General features: G+C 38.0%; 1 protein-coding gene across 3 annotated transcripts in view; it reads left to right on the forward strand.

Annotated features, from left to right (window-relative positions):
• MIA3 (MIA SH3 domain ER export factor 3) overlaps positions 1 to 17,989 on the forward strand; it is a 54,121-nt gene that overhangs the window by 16,731 nt on the left and 19,401 nt on the right. For 2 of the 3 annotated variants that reach the window (XM_060127298.1, XM_060127309.1), the window contains exons 7-8: positions 14,313 to 14,444; positions 17,359 to 17,380. In XM_060127298.1, coding sequence (XP_059983281.1) covers positions 14,313 to 14,444; positions 17,359 to 17,380 — 154 coding nt within the window. Of the gene's footprint in view, positions 1 to 13,123; positions 13,358 to 14,312; positions 14,445 to 17,358; positions 17,381 to 17,989 lie in introns of those variants that run through there. The other variant, XM_060127320.1, reaches the window with a different exon arrangement.

The following is a 17,989-nucleotide window of genomic DNA, read 5'->3' on the forward strand; positions in this document are numbered from 1 at the left end:
ATAGGACTGGGGGAGATGCAGTCACACGGAAGAAGGCATGTTTGAAGAGTTGGGACATGAAGAAATGGTTACTTGGGGAAGCCAGGGAAGCGTTAGTCGGCGTTATCCAAATATAGAGTTAGAGGGTCATGGTCTTTTGGAGGGAGATGGTCACACATAAAGGAAGTTGTGTGTCATGATAAGTGATGTTAGGGATGGAGATCCTTTGAAGGCTTTAAGGAAGAAAGAAGTATGGTCATATTTGTTCCTAGAGTCACTTATGGCAGAATATTTGTTCAGATTTATCTGTCTGAGTCCTGATCCAAATGAGACATTTAATCTGTCCAGAAGCTTAAGCTTTTTAGGACTTAGCGCCCCCTTGTGGTATTTGTTGAAATTCGACGTTCCTCTTGGTAAGTATGGGAATGAGCAAGCTTTCCGAATTTGGAGACAAAGTTGCCCTTGGAGCTATAGAGAAAGTATTGTCTCCAACAAAAATATTTTTCCTTTAGGTTCTGTTATTTCAAGGCTTTTGTAGGAAAAGGGTTATTTTTTGTTATTTCAAACACAGGGGCTTTGAGTGAGGATGGTCCGGTTTCAAATCCCATGTTTATCATTTAGAAGCCTGGGCAAATTACTAAGTTTGAACCTCAGCTTCCTCATCTATAAAATGCAGATAATGCCTACTCCAGCTGTTGTAAGAATTAAATGAATTGATAATGTCAAGTGTCTCGTGTAGTGCCTGGCATTTTATAGGATCTCATCCCCTGCCTACTTCTCATTTAGATGGTCGGAGTGCAGTGTAACGACATTGAATACCTGGGGAATTCAGGAGAAAGGCCACCAGGATGGGAAAGATGGAGGAAAACCAAACCATTTTTCAGTTTTCTCCATGGTTGTGGTAGTGGCAGCCACCCCGGTGATGGTGTGCATGACTTGTGCAGTTAGAATAATGAAATTTTCAGTGATTAAGGCAGTCTTAGAATTCAAATTTGGCTATCAGCATGAATCATCATCACCTCTAAAATTTAACAGCCTCCAAATGTGGGAGGAATTCTTCATTCATTTTATTTGTGGATAGGCACAGAGCCCTGTTCTAGTCCTGGGCTGGGGGACACAGATGTGGTAGAGGATACAGTCTCTGCTTGAGGGATGGTGGGAGAAGACGCAGACATGAATAGCAAGAGAAAAGGGCGCATGTTACAAACTAACAATGATTTGAAAGGTATTGTCAGGAAAGTATTTTGATGGCCCAGTATGTACAGAGTATTGTGCTAGGAATAAAAGAGTCTAAGAGGTATGAAGCATCTTTCTGATTTCTGAAAGGCTTAAAAAGGGGTGTATCAAATCTATATGAAAGTTGGAAAAATGGAAAACATGAAATCGCTTTCATGAATTATCAAATAAGTAGTATAGATAATTATTTGATAGAGCTGGGGAATAATGGGTTGCTGACTTGTTTGGAAAAACTGCACCAGAAGTCAGATGCACAGATCAACAGTTAATGGAATCTCAGGGCTTGGAGAGATCTGAGAGAACAATTAGTCCAACTTCTCACTAACTGCAGTAATTTCCTCTACTACAGCCCTGACCAGTAGTTACGAGGTCTGGGCATCAAAAATTCCTAGTGTGATCAACCTACCTTATAAGTCTACACATTGCTCTGTTGGCTAGTTCATTCTTATATTGACTCCAAATTTTCCTCCATATGATTTTTTTTCTCTTAGAATCTAATTCCTTTTCTATATAGTAATCTTTTAAATATTTGAAGTTATTGCTTTAATTTTTGGGGTTTTTTTTAGTGTTTTAGCATGGAAAAATTTCAAAATAGTAATAGTAAAGAGAGAGAAGAGTAAAATGAAATCATGGGCCCATCACTCAGCTTAATGGTAATTCCTTAATATCACCCATTATTTGACACATTTCAAAATCCCCCCCCCTCCTTTTAAAATTATTCTTACTTAATTTGGGATCTTGTTGAAGTCCAAAAGTTATAAGGGGTTGATATATGCCTTAAATCAACTTTAATCAGATATATATTCCATATAACAAAGTGTACCCATTTTAGGAATATGGCTCAGTGAGTTTTAACAAATGTATACACCCGTGTAAAAACAACCATAAGCAAATACGGAACATTTCCTTCGTTTGAAAAAGTTCCCTTGCGTACCTTCCCAATATATCCCCCAAACTCCAGGCAACCACTGACAGAACTTTTTCTCATATAGATTAGCTTTTCCTGTTGTAGAATTACAATTATAAATGGATTTATAGTTAGGATTGAAATTTGCTCAGTCACGTGGTAAGTTTATTTTATCTTAGAAACTGCCATAACTGTTCTCAAGGATGACTGTACCATTTTATACTTCCACTAACAATTTCTAAAACTTCCAGTTGGTCACATATTTGCTAACACCTGGTATTATCAGTCTTAAATTGTAGACATTCTAGTGGGTGTGTCTTTGAGGTTTTAATTGTATTTCCTGATGCTTTATGATGTTGAGCGCTTTTTCATGTGGCCATACTTTTTTGTGGGTTTATGTGTGAAATAGCTCTTCAAATCTTTTGCCCCTCTTTATTTATTTATTTACGTTTTTTTCAATTTAATTTTTATTGGAGTACAGTTGATTTACAATGTTGTGTGTTTCAGGTGTACAGCAAAGTGAATCAGTTATACATATACATATATACACTCTTTTTTAGATTCTTTTCCCATATAGGCCATTACAGAGTATTGTGTAGTGTTCCCTGTGCTATACGGCAGGTCCTTATTGGTTATCTATTCTGTACATAGTAGCATGTATATGTCAATCCCAATCTTCCAATTTATCCCTCTCCCCTTCTTACCCCCTGGTAACCATAAGTTTGTTTTCTACATCTTTAACTATTTTTAGATAAGTTCATTTTTTAGATAAGTTCATTTGTACCCTTTTTTTAGATTCCACATATAAGTGATATCATGTATCTCTGAATGACTTACTTCACTCAGTATGACAATCTCTAGGTCCATTCATATTGCTGCAAATGGCATTATTTTGTTGCCCTCCTTTAAACTGGGTTTTTTTTTTTACTAAATATTAAGGTCTAAGAGTTCTTTATATTCATATAGTTTAGATACAACGCCTTTGTCAGTACATATTGCAAATAATTTCTTCCAGACTCTGGCTTGGCCTTTCAATCTCTTAACATTGCCTTTTAAAGAGCAGATTTTTAACTTTTTAACTGTTTTATTAATGTTTACTTTTATGTAAAGTGCTTTTTATTTCCTGCCTAAGGAATCTTAGGCATTTCCAATGACATGAATATTTTCTCATGTTTTCTTCTAGAAGTTTTATAGTTATACCTTTCATGATTAAGTCTTTGTTCCATTTTGAGTTAATTTTTGTGAATGATGTGAGGTAAAGGTCAGGTTTCATTCCCTCCCCCCCCCCTCAAATGGATATCCATTTGCTCCCATACCATTTCTTTCCCCTTCAGATTACTTGGCACCTTGAGGTGAAATCAGTTGACCATATATGCATGTCTCTTGCTGGACTTTATCCTGTTCCACTGATCTCTATTTCTGTCCTGAGACAATACCACACGCTTTTAATTACTACAGCTTTATAATAGGTCTTGCAGTCAGGTGGTTCTTTTGCAAAATTGTTTTGGCTACCGCATTTCCATGTACATTTTAGAATCAACTTATCAGTTTCTACAAAAAAGCTTGCTGAGAGTTTGATTGTTATTATATTGAATCTATAGATGAGTTTGGGAAGAACTGATATCAACAAATATTAAGGCTTCTAATTAAGTTCATCTCTACATTCATTTAGATCTTCAATTTCTCTAAACAATGATTTGTAGTTTTCACTGTACAAGTTTCATGTGTATTTTGTTTATGTATGCCATGTATTTCATGGTTTTTGATGTGAATGGTATCTTTTTTACATTTTGTTTACAATTACTTTTTTGGCTGATGTGTAGAAATACAGTTGACTTTTGTATGTTGACCTTGTACCGTACTACATTTACTTATTATTTACTTATCTTAGTACTTATTTACTAAATTATCTATTATTTCTAGAGGGAGTTGTAGATTTCATAGGATTCTCTGTGTAGATGATCATGTCATCTGTGAATAAACACACCTTTTTAAAAAGTCAGATTAATTAAAGCATAATTTACATCTCGTAAAATTCACCCTTTCTGTGTACAGTTCTATGAGTTTTCAGATTATTTTTTCAAAAAATTTTTGTGTCTCCTTTCTCTTGCCTCTCCTTCTAGGACTCTAACTATACATATGTTAGCTCACTTTATGTAGTTCCACAGGTCACTGAGGCTCTGTTCTTTATTGTTGTTGTTTTTTAGCCCTTTTATGCCTTTGCTTCAGTTTCAGTACTTCCTGTTGCTGTCTTCAAGTTCATTGATCTTTTCTTTTGTGGAATCTAATCTGTTGTTAAGCCCATCAGGTGAATTTTTTATTCCTGATATTTTATTTTTTAGCTCTAAAAGTTCCACTCAGTCCTATTTTATATCTTCCATTTCTCTCCTTAGTATGGTCATTCAAAAAAAATTCTTAAATATATTTTATGATTCTTTTAAAGCCCTTTAAAGCTAATATTCTGTCATCTCTTGCAATTTCTTGGTCTGTTTTTACTTATCTCTTAGTTATGGCGTACATTTTCCTGCTTTTTTCCATGTCTAAAGTTTTTTTTTTTTTGGTTGGTTGGTTTCTGTTTGTTTTTTGGATGCTAGGCGCCGTGAATGTGAATGTTGTTGGGTGCCTGGGTTTTGCTGGCTTCCTTTCAAAAGGATTGAAGTTTGTTTTGCTAAGCTGTTAAGTTACTTGATGATCAGCTTGATCCTTTCTAGTCTTATTTTTAAGATGTGTTAAGAGGTGTAGTATATGTATAGTCTTTACTCCAGGGCTAGTTTCTCCCTACTATGATGACGTTATTCTTCTGTAATGTACTAAATGCCTTGAGCATTCATTAACGTTAATTCATGCTGACTAGCTGAGATACAAATGTCTCCCAGCCCTGTGTTAACTGGGAATTCTTCAGCTTCCAGCCTCCTTATAGTTGTTCTTTTTGCCTGTCATTGTTCTTTGCTGATCCTCAAGGAATCCTGCTTACACAGGTGCTGCTTTGAGTTCAGCCCAAGACTGAAGGAGTCATCCGTGCAGATTTCTGGAACTCTTTCTTTGTGGTTCTCATCTTTCTGGTAACTTTCCCTGCATAGTTCAGGCACCTCAGTCTCCCTGAGCTCTGATCTCTGCCTCCTAGTGAGACTGGTGTACTCTGCTTTGGTTCTCCCTGCCTGTACTGAGGTCTAGAAAGTGCCTCTAGGTAGAAAGCTGGGTGATCACAGGGCTCACCTCATTTGTTTCCCTTCTCTCAGGAGTCACAATTGTGTGCTGCCTATTGTTCTGTTTCTGAAAAACTTTTTTTTTCACATATTTTGTCCAGTTTTCTAGTTATTTTCAGTGGGAGGGCAAGTATCCGATTAGTTACTCTGTCTGTAGATGTCTCCTTTTTGTTTGTTGCAATGTATTCATTGAAGAAACAGGTTTGGCTGCTAGGGGGTATCATAGTGTGGATTTTGCTAACTGCATTCCCCTAGTACAGTGGAACATTTTCCCTTGTTCTTTATATTTCTTGGGAATTGGTTGGTCAGATTGGTAGTCAGATTCAGTTTCAATTTTTTGTTTTTCAGTTTCAATTTTGTTTGGCAAGAATACTTGATAGAAGATGTATACTTCTATCAGGAGGCAGCTAATGTCTAAATGTCCCTCTTCTTTTGATGTTACTAGTCATTGGTGACATTGACTAAATCTGTATCATAGGCTGCAGAATGGTAATTGACTGTATTATTCCTACTTCATGTAAAGGCTGGGATACTTCTACAAAGAGAAATTTACAATCAGCTATGCTTTACACTGAGATTTGGTGTGTATAGTTAAGGCAGTATAAATATTTGATTCTTTCTGTTTAAATAGTTTTCAAAATAATGAGTTGTCTTCCCAGCATTATCCAGAGATTCCCAGAGGCTTTTGTGTGTGCGTCTCTTCTAATTCTTTTTTAAGAATCATGATGATGTCGTGAATTTGAAAATATTTAGTGCGTTACAATCCACTGTAGTTATTATTCTTATCAGTGCTCAATTTCTCCCATTGTGGGTCAGTGGGAGCCTCTTCAGCTTGGCTCCTGGGCCCTTTTGACACCACCTCGTGGTCACTGATACCTTCCTTGCTTTCTAGTGTAACTAGATGTTCCAAGCTCATTTTGTACATTTTCTGCCCAGATCTCGAAGGAGCTATTTCTCTAAAGAGCCCTGGTTCCTTTTAGTGGGAAATGGTATTTAGAGGCAACATTCTGGGTACTAAGATTGCTTATTGCTTTTGAGTTGGCCATCAGGTCTAGGCCTTTTTTAGAGGACAAAGCTAGGAAATATGTGGGGATTTTCTTATGTGAATATTCATCATGATGCCGCGTGGATGCTCCCAATCAGAATTAAGGATGCTAGTGGAATTTAAGCTAACCACATCTATCTGACATTGTATTTTCTTTCTCCAGTGTTGGAAATCTCAGGTTTTACTAACATCAACATAATTATTTACCTTATTTTACAATGTTCACATAACAGTATTAAAAATACCAATATCAACACTGCCACCAGCGATACGTTATTGAAAATATTGCAAGGATGTTTTGCAATTCTTTTTGTCTTTAACCTATATCCCACTAGGGTATGCCTGAAATAATTCCTTAATGTTGTTCTGCCACCAACTTGATACACAGTTAGGTTAATTGTTTCATATTTGCTTTCAATTTTTAGGGATTTTTTTCAAGATTTTTTATTTTATTATGATCTAACATTTACAAGAGCCCAAGTCAATTTGTAAAACAAGGTCTATTCAGAGAAGTCTAACTTTTGTCCTAGTGTTATCCAACCTGTTGATACCCTCCTCTATATGTATTTTAAAAATTAATTTCATTATCTACCCTACCATTAAAAAATAAGCAAATGATTTCTGCATCTAGCCAAGATAGATTTTTAGGTACCAGCTTTACCCTCCTAACTGAAACAGCTAAAAAAAAAAATCAGACAAAATACATGAAACAACAGTTTTCAAGTCATCAGGTAACAAAGGACAGTAATTCCTGAAAGATAGGGAACAGATGCCATGAGGGCTACGATTGTTACATTTTATTGCCTTGAGAAAGTTCCCAGCCTGTGGCACAGAAAGGAGGAACCCTGAGTTAAGGGGATGGAGCTGAAAGTCCAGGGAAAGCAAAGCAGCTACAATTCACAGCGCGGAGTACCAAAAGGAGAGCACTACACAGAGAAAGAACCCTAGGGATCTTTGAGAGGTCCCCTTCAAGTATTCATCAGAGTATTGATCAGCACATGAGTGTGACAAGACTATTCAAGGTCAGAGAAACACATCAGTGCTGACACAGGGCCAGGAACAGTACCTCCTAATTCTAGGGAAATTGGGTAGAGTTTCAGAAGGGTCTTGCCTCAGACTAAATGTTGCTCATGCCTTACATAACAAATCTTAAAAGCAAGACCCAAAAGAATCGAATTGTTTCCCAGTAATTTACCTGCATCCCAGGACAAAGCTTAAGAATATCTGCTGTATTAGTTAGGGTTCTCTAGAGAAACAGAACCAAGAGGATATACATATAGGAAGAGATTACAGGGAATTGACTTACACAGAGATGGAGGCTGAGAAGTCCCACAGTATGCAGTCTGCAAGCTGGAGACCTCACAGAGCTGGTGTGGTAATCAGTCCAAAGTCCAGCGGCCTGGGGAGCCGATGATGAGATTCTAGTCTAGGTCTGAGGGCCTGAGAAGCAGGAGCACCAAGAACAGAAGACTGATGTTCCAGCTCAAGAAATCAGGGAAGACGGGACAGATTCCTTCTTCTGCACTTTTTTCTATTCAGGCTCTCAGTGGATTGGATGATGCCCACACTGGAGAGGGCAACGTACTTTACTGATTCCATCAATTCAAATGCTAATCTCATCTGGAAACACACACAGACATATCCCAAAATGACATTTAATCTGGGTACCCCGGGCTTCCCTGGTGGCGCAGTGGTTGAGAGTCCGCCTGCCAATGCAGGGGACACGGGTTCGTGCCCCGGTCCGGGAAGATCCCACGTGCCGCGGAGCGGCTGGGCCCGTGAGCCATGGCCGCTGAGCCTGTGCATCTGGAGCCTGTGCTTCGCAACGGGAGAGGCCACAGCAGTGAGAGGCCCGCGTACCACAAAAAAAACAAACAAACAAAAAAAAACAACCAAGAACTGCCAGAGATGTTAGAATTAGGCAACAATACTAAACAGTTATTATTACCATTTAAGTAGAGATGTGAAAGTTTTTTTTTTTTTTAAAGACCCAAATCAGAATTCTAAAGATGAACTGCCTGAGGTGATAAATATACTGGGTGGGATTAATACTAGACTAAACATTGTAGGTGAAAAGATTAGTGAACTTGAAGATACAGTAATAGAAGCTATCCAAAATGAAACATACAGGAGAAAAAAGACTCAAGAAAAATGAACAGGTCATCAGTGAGCTGTGGGGACACTTTCAAGCACTGTAATAAATGTATAACTGGAATCCCTGCAGGAAAGGATAGAAGAGGTGTCCAGAAAATTATTTGAAGAAATAATGGGTGAAAATTTTCCAAAATTTATGAAAACTATAGACCCACAGATCTAAGAAAGTCAATGAAACCCAAGTACAAGAAGCATGAAGAAAACTACACCAAGACATATCATAATCAAGTTGATCAAAATAAGTGATAAAGAGCAATCTTAAAAGCAGCTAGAGAAAAGAGATTTTAGGAAGTAAGATAAGGTTGACGTCAGGTTTCTTGTTGGAAACAAGGAATGTAGAATATTATTCAAGTAGAATAATATCTTTCAATATAAGGTTGACGTCAGGTTTCTTGTTGGAAACAAGGAATGTAGAATATTATTCAAGTAGAATAATATCTTTCAATATACTTCAAGGACTTCCCTGGTGGCGCAGTGGTTAAGAATCCGCCTGCCAATTCAGGGGACACGGGTTCAAGCCCTGGTCCGGGAAGATCCCACATGCTGCGGAGCAACTAAGCCCATGTGCCACAACTACTGAGCCTGCGCTCTAGGGCCCGTGAGCCACAACTACTGAGCCCATGTGCCTAGAGCCTGTGCTCCACAACAAATATAAGCTACCGCAATGAGAAGCCCATGCACGGCAACAAAGAATAACCCCTGCTCGCCACAACTGCAGAAAGCCCACGCACAGCAACAAAGACCCAACACAGCCAAAAAATTAATTAATTAATTAAAAAATATATGTATATACTTCAAGAGCAATATTGTTAATCTCCAATAGCATACCCAGCAAAATAATTTTCAAAAACAAAGATTAAATGAAGATTTTTTTTCCAACATACAAGAGCTGAAAGAATTCACCAGCACGTCTGCACCATAAGAAATGTTAAAGGAAGACCTTTAGGCATAAGGAAAATGACAACAGATGGAAATAATGGAGCTACACAAAGGAGTGAAGAATGCAGAAATGGTAGCCATATGGGTAAATATATAAAATGATTATCTCATTATTTAAATATCTTTAAAAGTTAATTTACTGTTTAAAGAAAAATATTATTAATGTACTATGGGGTTTAGAAAATATGTAAAAATAAAACATATGACAACAATAGTTTAAAGGTCAGGAGAGGGAAAAGTGGTAATAACTCTTGTATAAAATTCTTATTGCATATATGAAGTAGTATAGTATCACTTGAAGGTAGACTGATAAGTTAAAGATGTATAGTATAAACTCTGAAGTAACCACTAGAATAACAAAACAAGGAGTTATAGCTAATAAACCAACAAAGGAGATAAAATAGAATCATTAAAAGGCTTGATTCAAAAGAAGGCAAGAATTGGGGAAAAAGGGAACAAAGAACAGATGGGACAAATAGAAAAAAAAAAGACGCTAGGCTTAAACTTAATCATATCAAGCCACAGACTAGGAAGGAATCATTGCAAAGCATATATCTCATAAAGGACTTATATCCCAAATATATAAAGAACTCTCAAAACTCATTAATAAGAAAACTGATAACCCAGTAAAATGACAGCACCAAAGAAGATATGTGATGTGGACAGCAAATAAGCACAGTAAAAAAAAAAAAAAAGCTCAACATCATTAATTATGAGAGAAATGCAGATTTAAACCACCCTGAGTTATCACTGCACACAATAGAATGACTAAAATTAAAAAGACCAAGTGTTGGAGAAGATGTGGAGGAACTGGAAATATACACTGCTGGTGGGGATATTAAAATGGTACAACCACCTTGGAAAACACTTTGTCAGTTTCTTAAAAAGGTGGACATACGCCTGTCAGATGATCCAGCCATCCCTCTGCTAAGCATTTACCCCAGAGAAAAATAAGTTATACATCCATAGAAGGCCTTGTATGTCAATCTTCATTGCAGCTCAATTTGTAAAAGTCAAAAACTGGAAAAAACCCAAATGTCTATCAGCAGGTGAGTAAGTAAATAAATTGTGGTTTATCCCTACAATGAAACACTACTCAGCAGTAAAAACTAATGACCTACTGATATATGCAGCAACATGGATGAATCTCAATTTATACTGAGTGAGAGAAGCCAGAGAAAATAGAATACATAGTGAATTATTCCATATATATATAACTTCAGGAAATGCAGACTAATCCATTAGGACAGAAATTCTGTGACAAGTGGTGGGAGGTAGGGTTACCAAGGAGATGAGACTTTTGGAGGTGAAGGATATGTTCATTATCTTGAATGTGATGATGGGTTCACAGATGCACTCATCTTATCTAGATGTGCACTTTAAATATGTGCAGTTTTATTTATTGCATGTCACTTTTACCTCAAAGCTGGAAAAAAAATAATTTCTCCTTTTATTTTTTAGATAAAAATATACTTTTCTCCACTCCCTTTAAAAAGATATGTATATTCTAGACATCATACCCTAGCAGTATATAGAATTATTTAATTTCTTTTTTCCAGTTTCGCAGTACAGTTGACTCTTGAACAATACAAGTTTGAATCGTTTGGATCCCTAATTGTACGCGGATTGTTTTCACTAAATGCATACTACGGTATTACACAATCTGCAGTTGGTTGAATCCTCAGATGCAGAAGGAGGATACCAAGGAAACTCGCGTAAGGAGGGCCCACTGACTATAAATTGTACGGGGATTTTTGACTACTCATTGGGTTTGTACCCCTAACCTCTGTGTCGTTCAGTGGTCAACTGTATACTTTAGTGTATTCAACAACTCTTCTGTCGATGGACAGTTTGGTTATTTCCAGTCTTTTGTTATTATAAATAATGCTAGAATAACATGGTTTTGTGCATATATCTTTCCAACATTTGTTGTTATGTTTCTAGTATCTTTGAGATAGAACTTTAGAAGTTGGATTGTTGCATCAGTAGGTAATTACACAGGTAATTTTGGGAGACGTTGCCAGATTACTGTTTATAGGGGTTGTTACCATTTTGTATAATGATCAGTGCATAAGAGTACCCATTTCCTCTGCATTCTCTAAGAATATGTTGTCAAATGTTTGGATCTTGCGAATATAAGTGAGAAATGGTATCTCAGTGTGGGTTTAATTTGTATTTCTTTCATTATGAGTGAGACAGAGCATGGTTCCCTGTTTGTGAGCTATTCCTACTTCTTTTCCTGAGGACTATCTATTCATTTTTTCAGCTCATTTTACTATAGGTTTGCTGGCCATTTTCTCTATTTGTAAAGTTCCTTATATTTTAGGAATATTAACCCTTTGTAATATGTTACAAATATGTTTTCCGCAGGTTTTCATAGTCAGGCTTTGCTTATTTTGTATTTTTGTGTCCACGGGCTGGACACTTTTTTTTTTTCTCCAAGTAATCAAGGTTACAAATCTTTTCGTTTGGATTTTGAGACCTAATTAGGAAGGTTTTGCTCACTCGTAATACATCCATATTTTTTTTGTAGTAGTTGTTTGTTCTCATTTTTTACATACAGGTTTCTGACCCATTTGGAATGTATTCTTGTGAATAGTGAGAAAAAGATCGAATTTTTATTATTTTCCATTTGGTTATCCAGTTAGGCCAACACCACCTTATTAAATAAAAAGTCTGTTTTTCCCCCAACTGACTTACTGTATGCTGAGTTGCCAGCGCAGTTGGGCCTATTTCTAGATTTTCTGTTCTGTTCCATGGTCTGTCTGTCTATTATTGGGCCAGTACCAGACTGTTTTAATTACAGAGCCTGCTTAAACCGCCTGCCTACCTTCCACCCATGCCATGCCCTTCTTTTTCAGGCTTTTCCTGCTTGATTGTTCTAATGAATTGGCTTTATATTCAACTCATAGACATACCTTTAAAGATCTGCAAACATCGTTCCCCCGCCCCAGGCTAAATATCTTTAGTTTCTTCCACTTTCAGAACGCAATTTCCAGACTCTTCCTTGCCCTTTTCCACGAGTCCTATAACCCTAAAATGTGGGACCCAGAACTGACCTCATTGGCATAGGTGTGGTAATAGCAAGATTCCCTAGAATTACACTTTTTAAAGGGGCATCGGCACGAATGTGGGACAGTGTGGACATTTGGAGTCCAGGAAGGGCAAAAGCAAGCAGGACTGGAGCGGGCTGGGAAGGAACCTGGCCCAGGAGACGGCGGCCGAGGCAGGGGGTGGTCCATCGAGGGAGCGGGAACGGCTGATCTGTCTGAGCATTTTAGGGCAGGTACCCGGCGTCTCAGTACCTGATGACAAAAGGATCCAGCTCTGGGCAGGAGTTAAGTGGCTGGCCTTTCTCCTTTCCCCCAGCCCCCGCCCACTCTCCTCCTTCTCGGAGCTCCCAGGCCCATGGAACAGCGCTTTCTCTCCCAGTTCCTGCCGCAGGTGAGCCCCGTCATCTTCGCCTCGTTACTTGGTTTCTTCCGCGTAGGTGTCTTCGCTCTGCTCCCCCGCCTCGCTCGACCGTTGGTTTCTTCCGCTACGGCCCGCTCACGGCGGGCCCGGCCTCCGTAGACTCGTGTACTTCCGCCCGGGGCCGTGTCTGATGACGTGTTTTACAGGAGGAGTAGGGCGAAAGTGCAAGCTGCCGGGGCAGGCGAAGTTCAGTCCCAGGTTCCGCCCCCTGAGCCGGGTCCTTTCTGAAGGAGGAAACGGTGACAGAGAGGGGGTCCGGTGTCGTCCCGCGGTGAAGTGCCGCCTCCGCTCCGCTGTCCCGTCACGATGGACTCAGTTCCTGCCACTGTGCCTTCTGTCACCTCTTCCCCGGGGGACTCGGAGCTTCTGGGACCCCTGTCGGTGCTCTACGCTGCTCTCATCGGCAGGCTCCTGGAGGTGATGGGCCCCCGCCCCCAGCTCTGGCAGGCGGGTGGACGAGTTCTGAGCGGACGGGTACACTGACTGACGGGGCGAAGAGGAAATAGAGTGTGTCAGGCCCGAAGCGGGCGGGACGTTTCGGTGCTGTTTAAGGAGATGATGGGAGTGTGTTTGAGAAGGTTTTGTCGCGTGTTCATTTTTTAATTACTTACGATGTGCCAGGCACTGTGTTACTTTCTGGTATACAGTCGTAATCAAAACAAGCGAGCGTCATCATACGGCTCCTTTTCATGTTATCCTCCGCACCTTTGGGGGATGGGGCCAATATGATCGTTAACTTCTACAGGGCCGTGAAAACAGTGTAGAAGCAGACAGGAGTTTAATGCGCTGTCTTTGAGGAAACTTTTAAAATGAAAACATTGGGTTTATAGAAGACAGTTAAATTCAGAGCAGTCTGTCTAAACCAGTTAGTTATCAGGAAGTGTTTGCAGTTTCTCAGGCTTTGTCTTTCTGTGAGTAGAAAACAATTAAGATTTCAAATCTTAGAGGAAAAGCTGATATTTGCGTTGTTCATTATCGCTTCGGTTTTATTTGCAGCCATAAAAGATTCTCTAGTATGTTTCAACTTTTTGTTTTATGTGGCTTGAGTCATAAAAACCAGCTAAGAGAAAAGTATGATCCAGAGGGATTCGAGCCATGTGTTGGACAACATGATGTGTAGGGCTTATTGCAAAATGGAAATATATGCTCAATGTAAAGACAGATTTATAATGTTTTAAAATACGTCAAGCCAAACAAGAAATAGGAAGCCGCCAGTAACCTCTTTTTATTGAAGCAGTGGAAACTATTGAAGAACTTGGAGGGGATCGCTATGTAATGGAGTTTGAATTAGATTTCTGCGGATGATTCTCTGTGACTGCTTTATTGTAAATTTCTGTCAGGTTTCCCACAATTTCTAATATCTCTGTTTCAGCTAGTTGCTACATTGCCTGATGATGTTCAGCCTGGGCCTGATTTTTACGGACTGCCCTGGAAGCCTGTACTTACCACTGCCTTCTTAGGAATTGTTTCATTTGCCATTTTCTTCTGGAGAACTGTCCTTGCTGTGAGTAAATAAAATTAACGTATACCTTTAGACTCATAAATACAGGACTGTTTTATAATCACTTGCCCTGTTGTTTCTTTTTTAGTTACTAAGTTGAACACAAATTAATATTTATAATCCAAGCTAACAGTGTAATCTTTGTTGGTAAAGACATAGGTGAACAAGACGGCATGTGTATAATCTCAGTGGGAAAACTTCAGTTTATAAATCAGAAGCATTAAAAATGTTCATGTCCTTTTATATAGTATAATACCATATCTAATAGTCTATTCTAAAGAAGTAACCAATCATACATTAGAGATCTTGTATCGGGTGTTAAAAATGGAACCGTGTTTATTAGAGTGAAAACTTCACAGAACCTAAATGATCCATCATGGGGGGGTTATTAAATTATTGTTCATCTATATAATGAGATATTAGGCAGCTCTTAAAATTTATGTATTCCAAAGACATTGGGGCACAGAAAGTGCTCACAATTTAATGTTAAGTGGAAAAAAGCAGAAACCAAGACTTTAAAGTGTAGATAAACTGTGTATTATGTAAACGCATATATACGTACAGAAAAAATGCTGCAAATGGTAAAAATATATATCAGGAGAAGAGGTAAATTTTCAGTCCTTTTCCTTATATATATCTGTTTCACAGATTTTTCTAATTTGATCATGTGCTGTTGTGTTCAGAAAACATCTTTTTATTTGGAAATACATATTATATAGTGTCCAAAGACACACTATTAAAATTTTTATTCCTTAGGGTCTTTTTCTGTGTATAATTTGTCTTTCATGCTTTATATATATATATATATATATATATATATATGTATTCTCGTACAGATACATGCTTATGATTGTTTCGTGGTCATCTAACATAATTGAGGAAGAAGATATTCTGTGTAAATGAGCTTTGCAGATGAAAAGCTTTCAGTTTCAGTTGAAGCTTAACAGTTAAATGGCCAAAAGCATTGGATGAGTACCATTCTAAACTTCGAGTATTCTGATTTCTTAATTTTATCAGACATATCATTGTTAATAAGCTTTCTCTCCTTGCACAAGTGATTGTAAAATCACTTAAAAAGAAGGGTCTTTTGCCTGGATTCTTGTGAAGACTCCTTAAACCTCATGGGGCTTTTCCTCAGATACGGGGAAAAAGAATGGAAAGGGTGAACAGAAGGGAAAACGGTGAAAACGTTTTCTGTTTCCCACTCTTAATTCTCCCATCTCAAAAACCCTGACATGGCTTAGATTTTTACAAGGTTATGTAGGCTTTATGTCCTAACTGCTGCCCTGCAGCCTCAACATTTGGGACCTTGGTCCCTACTCTCATTGCCTGCTTGTTGCATCTTCCTGCTTTCCCTCGCCTGTTGATTTGGGTGAAAGGAGGATAAAGGAAGCTTACTCCCTCATTAGCAAGGCTGTGACATTAGAGAAATAGTTATTTATTTCTGTGTTGGAACTCTGAATGCAGTTTCCTGTAACAGCATCGTTAAAAATGGTATCAGATACTGTAATAATATTGAGATCATGGATGATTTGTGGACTGATCTGAGCATCTCATCACCATTTATGATGTTTGACAAGGGAAGTAAGTTCTGGGTTACAAAGACATTTAGTAACACTTTTTTAAAAATTGAGTACTGCTTGTATTTTATTCTCCTGTAATTCGGTGCTGTCTTTACGAGATGATTTAGAAGATGTTAGCTGCTATTTCTCTCATTGCTTGTGTATTTTCCTGTAGCAGTCTTCTTTTCCCTTTTAGATTTATGACTGCTATTTTTAGGGGGTTGGGAAAATCAGATGCTGCAGTCTGTTAGATTTCTAAATTCACCCAATAGCCAACTTTGATTAGGAGTTCTAAGATGTTTCCTCATGAAAGAGGCATATCTTAGGACAACAATCATGCCTTTAATTTTGTTTCCTCAGAGTCTTTTTCAATTATCATTGTTTCTAGATCTCATTCTGGCTATTTGGGGTTGTCAAATAAATGATTTGGATAAGTGAAGCATTAGTATGTTTAATATGAAACCACTATTCCTCTTCGTTTCTTTAAATTGAGAAATAATTGACTAGTAACATTATGTTAGTTTCAGGTGTACAAATAGTAATTTGATATTTGTATATATTGCAAAATGATTGCCAATAAGTCTAGTTATTAACATCCGTCACCAATACATAGTTACAAGATCTTTTTTCCCCTTTTCCCCCCTTTAAGATCTGCTCTCTTAGCAACTTCCATGTATATGATAATCCCTTTCCATTATGGAACTTAAGTCCTCTTTTAATAAGATTGGTGCTCATTGAAAAGATACGTGAACGTATCTTATTTATTTTTGGCTGAGTTGGGTCTTCATTGCTGTGCGCGTGCTTTCTCTAGTTGTGGTGAGCGGGGGCTACTCTTGATTGCAGCACGCAAGCTTCTCATTGTGGTGGCGTCTCTTGTTGCAGAGCACGGGCTCTAGGCACGCGGGCTTCAGTAGTTGTGGCATGCGTGTTCAGTAGTTGTGGCTCGCGGTCTCTAGAGCGCAGGCTCAGTAGTTGTGGTGCACGGGCTTAGTTGCTCCATGGCATGTGGGATCTTCCCGGAGCAGGGATCAAACCTGTGTCCCCTGCATTGGCAGGCAGGTTCTTAAACACTGCACCACCAGGGAAGTCCCCGTGAACGTATCTTTAGTTGCAAAAATAAGGTATTTACCTTAGTGCTTTTATCTATCATAAACTATTAATGAAGTATCACTACCAATTAAATTTGAAATTTTTTTAGCCTTTTCTTATGTTTTAATCCTGTGGATCCTTATGCTGAACCAAACCATTATTAAATTTTCATTCTGTTATGATTTGACTATTGTGTTAAGAACTGTAATATTTCTATTAATAAGATGTCTTGATATCAAGTTTAATTTTATTTCTCTCTCTTTTAGGTAAAGAATAGAGTATATCAAGGTAAATATTCAGGCTTATTTTGTTATTTGTACTATTCCCTCAGTACTGGTATTTGATATGAGTTTTGTGTAAGCTAACAGTAGATATGGTGACTTCTGATCTCTGATTGACTTATTAACTCCTGAACATTTTACTAATCCTAGGTTGCTAGCTTAGATGACAGAGTAGATGGTGATGCGAGTAGATGAGATAGGAGTTGAGGTGGCAGCAGGGAGAAGAGGATTCGGCTTGGGCAGATTGACTTTGAATGTTGAAGTAGTGCAATTTATTACCTGTGAACAGTGTTCCTGTGCTAATGGTTTATTCAGTACAGTAAATACGTATTTAAGTAGATAATTTGAGGAATAGAGGTATGTCAATATGCTTGCATTTTCTATTTCTATTTACAAATGGCATATATTTGAAATGATCACATTTTCTGAGAAGAAAGGTGCTCATGAAGGGGAAAGACATTGAGCTAAAACATTTTACTGTATTTCCTGTCTTTGAAATAAATTTAAATTGGAATCTCATTGAAGTAAGGGTTCTTATTATGTTTTTCTTAAATTTTAATATTTTTACATCCTTAATGCTGTTAACTACAGTTTGCTTTTTAAAGGCATAATAGTT

The sequence above is a fragment of the Lagenorhynchus albirostris genome, chromosome 2, assembly GCF_949774975.1.
Source record: "Lagenorhynchus albirostris chromosome 2, mLagAlb1.1, whole genome shotgun sequence".
Taxonomy (NCBI): Eukaryota; Metazoa; Chordata; class Mammalia; order Artiodactyla; family Delphinidae; genus Lagenorhynchus; species Lagenorhynchus albirostris.